Source organism: Octodon degus, unplaced genomic scaffold, assembly GCF_000260255.1.
Source record: "Octodon degus isolate 3935 unplaced genomic scaffold, OctDeg1.0 scaffold00026, whole genome shotgun sequence".
Classification (NCBI taxonomy): Eukaryota; Metazoa; Chordata; class Mammalia; order Rodentia; family Octodontidae; genus Octodon; species Octodon degus.
This window is the reverse complement of record NW_004524602.1, coordinates 9,094,255-9,106,032: the sequence shown is the minus strand read 5'-3', so window position 1 is coordinate 9,106,032 and position 11,778 is coordinate 9,094,255. Positions and strand designations below refer to the sequence as shown.

The window sequence follows — 11,778 nt, the reverse complement described above, 5'->3', positions numbered from 1 at the left end:
TATATATATATATATTTTACAGGGTCTACAGGGTCTCCCTACACATATTGGACTCACACTGGTCCTGTTTTCAGCCTGCCAAGCGCTGGGATTACAGGCATGCACCACCACACCCAGGCTCAGTCATTGTCTCAGCATGCCCTGGGGGCGGGGCCGGGGCGGGGCTGGCACAGTGAATCCGGGATCAAACCTTAGTCCCTGGGTCTGCCTAAGCAGGCACTTTAGTCCACTGAGCTATCTGGTCAGCCCCTCTTATTTGATTTCTAAAATAGAATTTATTTTTAATATAGAAAAATACAAAGAAAAAATTTCTGGTTATCCCATTTTTACAGGCCCTCTCTTGGTACTTATAAGTAAAAGTAGTATATTTCTATAACTTAATTTTTTATTCAGCATATGTAGAAAAAAATGTAAAGCAAATGTTTTCTTGGTTTTACTTGTTATGAAATGTCTCAAACCAGTCTGTAGACATCCTCCTATATGTCCCTAAGAAGACAGTAGATTTTTAAAAATACTTTTCAAGAGAAATGTAGAAAATGACCAGGCTGATAATACACAACATAATGCTTCTTATAAAAATCACCTCTGGACATTATGAGAAAGTGACAGGAGAATTCCAATAAATACTAAAAAGCAACAGTCCTCTAGGAAACCATAAACAGCTCTTATGGAGAATATTTAAAATTATCCTGCAAAGCATGACTTCATCCTTGTTTTATAATGGGTAGATAAATTATGAGCAAAGAATCAGCAACACATTCTCTAAGACCAAGATAGATGTCTGAACAGTAACATTACAAGAGAACAGGGGCTCAGCTAACCATATCAAAGTAAACTCAAAGCATAATTTTTAATGATCAAGTTTCCAGAAGCAATTTTATTACATTTTTATAAAAATGTTGTTAGCTTTGCCTGATTTCTAAGATACCTTCTGAAGAATGAGTTTTAAGGCAACACAGTAGTCCGAGATGTAGATGTGTGAAGTCAGTAATAGGAGGACCCCGGTCTTCCCTCAGTGAGTGGTAAACAGTAATGTAACTGTCACAGTGTCTTGACCACTCCCTAGAAAAGACCATAATGTATTTCATTTCTGGCAACTTTTTTTTCCACAGACCGTGAAAATTACAGCCTCCAGAGTCCCCAAACGATCGTGGGATTATGACTTCACTATTTATGATGGTATCATAGACCAGACAGCCCCAGACTTCTTGGCATTCAAGGAGCATTTTAGCTTAACTTGGGGGAGCATTTTTTCTCTCTTAGAACAAATTGAGAAGTTTCTCAGGGACTATGCAATACCAGAAGTCAAAATAAAAGGAAGGAGCCTGATGGCCTTCCTTCCAGAGTTCGAGCTGACCAGTAAACTTACCCGAGCCGACCTTCTCTCCGTGTTGGAGGACCCGCTTCACGTGCAGATGCTGTTGAACCTCCCAGGACAGCGGTACAAGGGCCAAGGTGGACAGTCCGAGGCTGCCAGCAAGATCCAAGCCACGTGGAAGTGCTTCCGGGCCAGAAAGCTCTTCCTCACTTACCGCCAGCAGAAGTGGGCGTCGGGCGTGATTGCCATCACCTGGCTGTTGCATTGCCACAAGAGGCGGCTGAAGAAGGTCCTGAAGGAATCGCGGCAGAGACACCTGGAGAATTTCCGCATCCGAGCCAAGGTGCGCGGGCTGCCAGCGGGGACGCCAGGCCCCTCTTTCGAAACACTTCTTGCTTGAACGACTGCAATACGTGGTTTCTTTATCTTTCCCTCTCCAACCACCCTCTCCCTCCGCCTCGCTTGCCTTTGACTTCTCTCAGGGCGTGACGCACAAACCTCCCATTGGTTTGTAGCCAACTTTAGTCCGAGTCTGGAATCTGGCTTTGGAAGCTGAAAAATCTGTCGAATTTTTCTATAGAAGAAAAGTGCCTTCATTTTGACTATGGAGTTCTGTCAGAAAAATCAATGTTTTAAGTGCATTACCTTTTCTCCCTATATATACCTTCTGGCACTTTAATTTGCTAGAAAAAAAAAATCCTCTCTTGTCTACATTGCTGTCACCACTTTGTCAGAAAGTATTTAAGTTTGCAGACAGCCTTTTAATTAGTGCTCACAATTTCATTTATGTTTGCTTTCTCTTTTTTTCATTCATATTCTGTTAATTAAGTGAGCTGCCTCTAATCTTCCCCTGCCAGTAGCATCATGTAGCCACCTAATTAAATTAATTGGGGAAGATGTTTTAAGTATGTAATTAAATCAATTAATATAATTTATGCCTGGCTTAACTGTACAGTGGAAAAACAGCTGAAGTTTGACTAGATGAATCCACTGCAGCTTCCTGTCACTGATCAATGCTCCTCTTGATTTTCAGCATCTGGCAGCCAACTGGAATCGCATCAGGACCTCCAGGAGGACTATTATCCATATCCCATCATTAGGTATAACACTTTTGCCTGCAAATCTATCAGCAACCTCTATTACCCACCACATTATGGCTCCTTGATTGAGTTCAAGGAAGGCCCCTTGTTTTATTCAAATTGGTCTCGGCAGGAAAATGTTCTCGACATGATGAGAGTAATAACACAGGGCCCTCGCTCGAGACGGCGCTTAATTTGGGGATTAAGCAAATAAAGTCATTATGTGGGGGCTGCTATTCAGTGGAGAGGTGATTTGCTGTAATTCGCTTTCATCTGTATGAAATGAACTAAAAAGTTGTATTTTTCCCCCTGAAATAACAGATAATGTTTTCGATCTTCTTTAATGATAGAAGAACACAAGCTTGTGCGTGTCGTCGCTGTTACGCCAATAAGCCGGGATATTGCTTGTACACTGTTTTTAATCAAATGTGCAGTCAAAATGATAAGCTACATTCTCTGAAATTATTTAGTTCTAATTACGAGCAGATGGGATGCTTTATTTGCACCTAGGGCGCCTGAGCAAAAGGAAATGCTGTGTGAACAAGAATAATTAAGAAGTTGAATAGTGTTTTTTGCGCTTAAATAATCTGCAGTTTCATGTTAATTAGCACTAATGTAATTATTTAATTACATTTATGAATTGGAGAACTTAAAAGCTGTTGTCTGAAACACGGAGGTAAAATAGGTATGCCAAAATGACATTGGGAATTTCAGAAATTTGCCTCAAAAGTTCTTTTAAAACATGAGCTGCTATCGAAATGTTTGGGATTTGTTGTCTTGTTTTGCTTTGCTGCTTAGCATTTACCTAGTATGTTAAATTTTCCAGGGAGGGCCACATTTCCTGTGTTCACTTGGTAGGATTTTGACAAACAGCAAAACCTACTGAATCTCCATTTTATATGCTTGGATCGTGAGAACTTTTTGAAAGTGGAGCAATTAATTAAAGGATCTACTGTAATAAAATTTTGGATTGTAGCTGGTTTGCGCTCCTGCACAAGGTTTCCTTTTTGGATATTGATGTACATGAATGTGACATTTAAACAACAGTATGAAAAGAAAAACAGCATTATTACATAAATATAATTTAGATTATTTTTCAAATTGGCAAAATGTGAGTAGTAACACAACCAAACCACTTTTCCTAGGCTCAGAGTGTGTGCTCACATCTAAGAAAAGTTAAATAAAATTCTTGAGGCGCACAGAGCCTTTTAGTTCTGCTTCTTTTGTGGCACGCGGGAGAAGCCTGTACCTTCTTAGCATGCGAGTGAGCCAGGGCAGAGCTGCGTCTCATCCTAATGCAGGCTTTCGTCCTGGTGAGACGACTTTTGCACACGAAATTAGTTCACATGCAGAAATTGCACTTGTAATTGATTGCAACCAGAGAAGCTAATTGCAAACCCAATTAACTGACTTGGGCCCTTAGAATAAGGTGCAGGGGCCTTTGCGCCTACCGCTGATTGTGCGCCTGGCCTGATAGCACGTGGAGAAGTTAGTTTTGCTTTCTCAGTTTTATCAAAAGTTGGAGCCAGAAACAAGACCCCCTATTCGCAGTGCTGGCTGGCAGCAAGGTGCCACAGATGCAGTTGTCACTGCCTTCTTCTCTCCTGCACTCCCTCCGACCTTGTCCCTTCAGAAACCCCCCTTGAACCCACCTTACAGAGAAGCCTGACACAAGAGTCGCCAAAGAAGGAAAAATCAGAAAGCACCGGTGATGCAAACGGAGTAACAAAAGATAGCTTTAGATGAAAGTGGCTTGAAAGTTCAGAAGGGCTTGCTTAAATGAAAAAAAATAATCTGTTCAGACAAACAAGAATTAGAGTATTACTTGACATTTGGTGTTAAAGCCAATTTTCTTCTCGATTTCACCTATTCATTTTAAAAAGATATGTAATAAATAAGTTCTTCCCTCTTGCATTATTTTTTGCTTGTAAAAACCAAAAATATTCCTTTTAAAGGAAAACTAATCGTGTATTTTTAAGAGTTAAGAATATCTTAGATATTTTTTCTCAATCAAATATTTAAAAAGACCAATTGCACATTTTCACAAGAGAATAACTTTGGGGCTTTTACCATGCAGGATTTGTTTCTGCATTTCGTGCTTTAGGTTTATTAAATAATTGTGGACATTAAAATAAGCTGGAATAACTTGGGCAGTCTTCTCATATTTGTTCAACAGACAGAATTCTTCAATTATACTTTTTTGAAAAATGGTATAAAGTCCTGTCTCTTGCTTACTGCTTTCCCAAGGAGTACAGAAAGAAAACTTTGGCTGGCTAGAATGTGACCTCTTTGTCTCCTACACTACAAGCTTCTCTACACAATTCACAGAAACAGACATGAGCAAAAGAAAAGCCATTTCTTCTATCAATATAGAAAAACCAGTCTCTTCAGTCTAATCGTTCCCTTTCCAGAGTTCAGAAGAGCTCGCGTGTCACAGTCAGTTGGTATTAACCGGCTCAGGCAGGCGCGTAAAGTCAGTTGTAGCCTTGTCCTCCTTTCTCTTTCCATAGGAAATCTGCCGCAGTCACCCTCGGAACAGTTGCACTGCGCCGCCCACCAAGGGGGGGCTGCTGTGGCACATCTGAACACTTGAGGTGCAGGCCAGGTGCTGACAGCTGCACGATACACTGCATTGTAAGGGTCTGATGGTTTGCTGTGCAGCTTTGCACGCACTGAAATAACCGCATCTGCAGAACCAGGATCACAGGAAGGAAGGCCTTTCCTGATTCTTTTTACTCAGAGCATTGATCATGTATTTTTAAATTATAGTTTGATAATATGAATATTAAGAAAATGACAGATTGCAAAGCAACCTCTCTGGGGGGGAGGAGTTATACAATTTGACAGACTGTTGCATATTTCAGGTATTATTTCTACATGTAACAAATATTTTAGCTATTTTTAACCTATAGGAGAAGTGCAATGCTACTGACAAATTATCCAAAGAAACCAAATGGTGTTATAATTTTTATAAGATTATAAAAAATCATCCTTGGTAGAATAGATAGGCTGATCTCTTAATTGGATATTGCGTATTTTTATCATTTTTATTAATGAAATATAATTATAACAAAACAATCTACCGTAGTTCATAGCAAGAATAGAATGCTGGGGTCTATTTTAAGCAAAATCTATCAGTCAAATAAGAAAGAACTGTAATAAAGAATCCTAACTCCTCTAGAAAAACCAGAGGTCTAAATAAAACCTGCAAACGAATTCTGCTTCCTGTTTCTTTGGTCCACTTTTTTCTCTCCACTTTTTATTTAACCCCTGTGCCACTTTGTTGCAGCACACCATTAGGTGCCACTAACACTCGGTGGCACAAGCTGACATTAAGTGAGGTGTGCCAGGCATGGGCTCTGCTGCCAGGAGCAGGTATTTGAGGCCACTCATCCCAAGAGATGAGTTCCCCTCTCACTTCTATTCCTCTATTACAATACAAAGAGACATATCGAGGTCGGATTTTTTTTCCTCTGTGTAATGTCTTAGCTTCGCTGGCAATTGATTTAATGGCTAAAGTTAATGCACACAGTTAGGCTTCATTTTTGTCATCTTTCTGTGCCTGTCATCCTCGGGGTTAAGCACTGTTAGTGATCTTAAGAATACTCTGTTCCATGAAAACTAGGGATCCTCTTACTGTGAAGTTCACACAAAACATTTTTTAGCTGGTCTGCGCTGTAACAAAAGCCTAAAAGGTGGGGGACCTTACCTCCGCGGGCACCTGACCGGATGCCAAGCTGAGAAAGCCCCTAAGGCTCACCAGACCGCCGCTTCCTGACTGAACTTCCCTTCCCCAGGAGGCGAGAACTGGGACTCTGTGAACAGGGCAGGGGAGAGGACACAGGCAGAGTGTGGATCTGAAGTCGGGTTTTTACTGTGCCTTTCCACTTGGCCACGTCTCTACTTTCTCACCTTTTAGTTGACAACTTAAAGATTAGTTCGGCTCTGTTCCTCCCACCTAGGTGGAGAGACGTGCATTTAGGCAGGCGTATGGAGCCCGGAGCTGAGCTATGGAATCACCACATAAATTGGGATGAGGGCTCTGCTGAGACCTTCCAGCCAGCCTTTCTGAGAAATATCCTGATCGTGTTTGATCAGGAACTATATACACTTGTGCCTTCAAATTTACTTATAGCCCCAACCAAAATGAAAACGTATTTCTATTCATCAATATCAAACAAATTAACACTTGTTCCCTGCTTTAGACCAGGAGTCCAGAAGCCCTGAACTATGGAGATCTCCAATTGGTCTTGAACCATCTAATGTACTCTAAGACCCAGAAACAGTTGCAAGCTGAGCATCAAGCAGCACCAGCACACGGGCCTTTCATGAAATGAATCAGTATTAGGATATGCTCTAGGATGAATATTGTGTGTTTAAAAAAATCTATAAACTTTATGTTCATAAAAATAGTAAAACTTTTCTTAGTATTTGTTCAGTGGACTTTTAAACAGTGTCTCAAGATCACTTTAAACTTATAGATTAAAGATCCTAAAAAAGTACGGATTTGGGTGACCGGGGAGAGAGCTCAGTGGAATAAGTGCTTCCCTGGTAAGTGCAAGGACCTGAGTTCAATCCCCGGTTCTGGGAAAAAAAAAAAGTCTGGATTTAAGTGAATTGTATCTATCATTTGCTGTGTTAGCAACCAAAACTGAGAAACTTTAGGGGAGGCTGAGACAGGAGGATCACTACAAGTCTGAGTTGTATAGCAAGACCCTGTATCAAATAAAATAAAATAAAAATTTATTAACCAATAACCCATTACAGACATTACCCCCAAATAACATATTTTTATATAAAATAAAATATTTTCCAAAACAAAAAAAAAATTGTAGTGGGGAGAGTGGTGGCAGCTGACAAATTTGCCAATCTCTGAATGCAGCATGCTTGGAGCCTGCTGTTTCTGTGTTTTAGTCTGTCATACATGTTGCTTTGGTTGAAGCATATGATGAAAATCCTGAGCTGGATATGTACTTGGAACAGAGAAGAGCATTGTGTAGCCTCTGCAGGTGGCTGTGTGTGTCCTCCTCTTGTTTCATACTGAACTCAGCGGGGGTAATATTGCCAGTTCCAGTGTGGATCTGCAAGCATGTGAATAAACTTTTCATGTTTTGTGCCCTGTGAGAGAACAGGCTGGAAAGGCAGGCAGCATCTTAGGGCGCTCTGCAAACAGTGTTGACCTTGCAGATACCTGAAATAGCTTCAGTTCCCAGCCCAGCGTCTCCAGACTGCAATTTGAGAATCACTGGCTTTGGCAGTGTGAAGTGCTCGACCAACTGCTGACAGAACACGGGAATAAGGAAGTTCTCGCCTTCGGAAGGCTTTTCCACTTGGCCAATTAGTTTGAGAATGATTTCCAAATTCAATAAGCATACCTAAGTGTTCTGAATCCTTGTAGCAAGGTTCCCTAATTCCCTTCTACAGCCCACTCCCTAAAACATCAATTTTATTTTAATCAAACTGGCATAGGATTGGGTCTGCAAGATAGCTCAGGGGACTAAACGCCTGCTTAGGCAAGTGCAGGGATCGGGGTTCGATCCCTGCTTCTACATGCCAAGCTGGCCGGGCCCCTGGGCGCACTGAGCTGGCCGCTGAGTCTGGGTGTGGTGGCACACACCTAGAATCCCAGCGCTGGGGAGGCTGAAAGCAGAAGGATCACTGCGGGTCCTGACTGCATAGTGAGATCCTGTACCAAATACATAAAACAAAATAAAACAAACAAACAAAAACCTGTCAGGGTCCGGCCAGATAGCTCAGCGGACTAAAGAGCCTGCTTAGGCAGAGTACAGTGGTTGGGGTTCGATCCCCAGCATGCCCTACCAGACCCGCTCCTGGAGCGCACTTGGACAGCGATGGAGACTGGGTGTGGTGGCATGCGCCTGTAATCCCAGCACGTGGGAGGCTGAACACAGGAGGATCACTACAAGCCCAATCTGCATAGTGAGACCTTGTAGACCCTGGACTAAATACATTTTTTAAAAAAACCCACTGGCATGGGATATACTACATAACTACATTGGACAGTGTTCTGTCCCTTTCTCTTGGCATCTGACTTTCTTGCTCTCTCGTAGCTTGTGCTTTTGCACTTGCACAAGTAATTAAAGCCCAGGCACAAGTATGACATGCACATCACCATTATCACAGTGCCACAGGATGCTGATGTGCACTCCTTTGTGAAGTAGGCCACATAGCCCCGCATATTTTTACCATTTGAAGATTACCAAAGTTCTTTTAATTGAGTTGGAGCAGTCACCTCTGTAATAACGTCACTCTCGCTTAGTTTGTACACAGTATACTGCCTTAAGTGGAGAAAAAAAGAATGAATTTCTTTTTTTGTACTGGGGATCGAACTCAGGACCTTGCCAGGCAGGCACCTAAGCCACTGAGCTATCTCCCTGGCCCAAAGAATGAAGTTCTTTTACCACTGCGGTAACTCTGTGTGAGCCACTGGGAGGATGGGATACATCAAATATTACCCATCTTGTGTTTCAAACTAGGGCAAAGGCTGAGAACTATGGTTCTACACCAATCAAGCTGGCAGGGACAAACTACCATCTTGGGCCAGAGAGATCAGATGAATTCTAACTACCTGATAATCAGGATGCTCTTGTTAGCAAACTCCTCTGCCTTGACTACACTGTAAGGACCAGGTCTTGGAGACCAGAGGAACTCAGAGTGAGCCACAGGGTAATAAGCTAGGCGTTGAAGAATAAGTGATCCGTGGAACAGAGAGGCCTGACGTAAAGGACAAACCGGTGTCAAGAAGGCCCTGGAAGGGAGCACCGCCTTGCTCATTCTCTTGGGGTTCTGTGATGGCAGTGAAGGAAGGAACCAAGCCAGTCTTCTGCATGCAAAGAAGCAGTTAGCGTCACCGGCTAGGTGGTGCATGGCAGTGAGGGTGTCGTGAAGATGGGAGCGAAGACAGAGAAATGGTCACCAGCAGCCACTGAAGAACACATTCGCTTCTGTAAAAGACCAAAAGTCATTGAATAACTTCAGAGAGGAAGCTCACAGGTTACCTTCCTTAATGCCATAAGTGTGTGTTGCAACTGCTTATCTGCGAGAAGATGGAACATTCGATTATCACCGAGGGTGTATTCCACACGCAGTAGGGACAGCCATGAGGAGAAATGCCGTACTCCTGTCCACGGAGAGAAGGCAGAGACGGGGACCCTCTTTGCCGGGGCTGTTTTCCATGCGCTGATCAGGACCTGGGGAAATCTACAAATTGCACTTTCCACCCTTTGAGCTGACCAGAGATTCTCTAGATCAGAGAACCCCAAGGAAAGGGGGACAGTGAGGGAATGAAAAGGACACTCGGGAAAAAGAGAACATGAAAGACAGATTCTTCTAATGAGGGCCTCAAACATGTCCTGCCCACCCATTTGACGATGCATCGTCCCTGTGCCTACCCTGAAGGTCCGTTCGCAGGAGCTGCAGCAGTGCAGGGGAACGAGAGGCGCGTAGCAATGATAAGCAAGCAAGCAATGGTGGGGTGCACGTGGGAAGAGTGGTGGAGAGTGCTGGGGAAGTGAAGAAAGGGCAGCGCAAGAGAAGGGCAGCGAGGGGGACTGGGAAGCTGCTTGGAAAAGTGCTGCCCCACACGCCCGAGGGGGACGGAGACCGTAGCTCTCAGGCGAGTTTTGTGCTTGTAGGAGCAATGACATGCTGCATGTAAATGAAGCTCCTTTTGAAAACTTTAGTCTGGCTCCGCTGTAGTTAGGAAGAGAATAATAATAACAGCAGCAACACCTATTAATGCAGCTCCTGCACCAGGCATCTTGGCCCTCTCTCAACTTTCAGTCAGAGGTGAAAAAAAAAGCTGAGGAGGGGCTCCACTTAGAGGGGACTGGGAAGATCCGACCTTAGACTTGCTGGTCTTAAAGCACACAGAGTGATAATCTGATGGGATAGTGTGAGAAGTGTGAAAACAAGGAAGGTCAAGGTATCAGCAGAGAGACACTCCCTTTGAGACCCACTTCTTTCATCTTTAAAGCTAGAACCATTGGGACTCTGCCCTCTAGAGTTACATCTCTAATGTCCTACCTTTCCGTCTCCCCCTTCTTCCAAAGACCTTTATGATGAATGACATCAAAGTCAGCTCCTGAACATCTTTGATTTCATTTTCAGTTTCACTATCTAGCATATTCACAGCTTCATAATCTAGCATATTCACAGGTTCCAGGGATTAGACTATGGACATCCCGGAGGGCTAGTACTCTGCCTATCACAGCAAATGGAAAATTAAAGTGATGAAAGACTTAAAAGCTCTCGGTTCTTTCTGAAGTTCTCTAATCTCACTTAGAGAGCCCTCTCTTTTGTTTCATGTAACTAAATTGATCACAAGAGCTAAACATGTGGTAGCTGAGCTGTACGATGATGTGTCGGTTTGTGCAATCTGGGACTGGAAACAAGGCACTTACCCTGATTTCTGCATGTAGAACAGGGCGAGGTCAAGGGAGTCTCAAGACTCCTCAGCATTCTTTCTCTGATCTCCGAAGTAACCATGTTTTTGTAGATAATACCCCCAAATTCAATGTCTCTGCCACTGGACGTTTCTTTTGAACTCCTCAATGCCACATAATTGTTGCTAATTTCCTGGTTAAGTCTCTCTTATTTTTAAATACGCAGGCAGCACTGTTGATATCTTTCCACTGTTGTTGATCAACACCTGTGCTGTGTAGATACACAAAACATGAGAGTAAAATTGATCCAACCTCTGCTCGAGTCACGTTGCCTGTGCTGCATTACTTCTCCGGGAACACCCACACTGCTTGTCACAGAATCAGTTGTTGATGTGTGCTTTGGAAGTCCACACACCTCATAACATTACAATAGCTTACATTTATGCAGTGCTTTATGGTTGGCAGCATTTTTTCATATCTGTTATTTTACATGATATTTCATGTTCTGAGATCTTAATATGCAATTCTTTGAAAATGGGTGCTTTTTTTTTTTTTTTTTTTTTTTTTTTTTTTTTGTTTGTTTGTTTCTGTTGTTGAACTCAGGCCCTTGCGCTTGCCAGGGAAGCGCTTATTCCACTGAGCCATCTCCTGGCCCAAATGGAATAAGGATTTATTTATTTATTTATTTTTGCTCCTCGAATGCCTGCAGGGCACTTTTGGCTGGCTGGAGTGTTGTGGGGATCGAACTACAGCAACCTGAGGCTGACAGCTTTGTGGAAGCAGCCACTTAAAGAACTGAGGTAGGGCCAGGACCTCCAAAATGGGTGCATTTGAGGCCCAGGAGATAGCTCAGTGGCATAGGTGCCTGCCTGGCAAGTGCAAGGTCCAGAGTTCAATCCCCAGTACCAAAAAAGAAGGAAGGAAGGAAGAAAGAAAGGAGAAAAAAAGAAAAGAGAAAAATGGGTGCATCTGTAAA

General features: G+C 42.9%; 1 protein-coding gene across 1 annotated transcript in view; it reads left to right on the top strand.

Annotated features, from left to right (window-relative positions):
• The window catches only part of Iqch (IQ motif containing H), a 218,911-nt gene that overhangs the window by 113,379 nt on the left and 93,754 nt on the right, over window positions 1-11,778 (top strand). Inside the window, exons 9-10 of the mRNA XM_023712572.1 lie at window positions 1,113-1,661; window positions 2,352-2,418. Of these exons, the coding sequence (XP_023568340.1) occupies window positions 1,113-1,661; window positions 2,352-2,418 (616 nt within the window). The remainder of the gene's footprint in view (window positions 1-1,112; window positions 1,662-2,351; window positions 2,419-11,778) is intronic.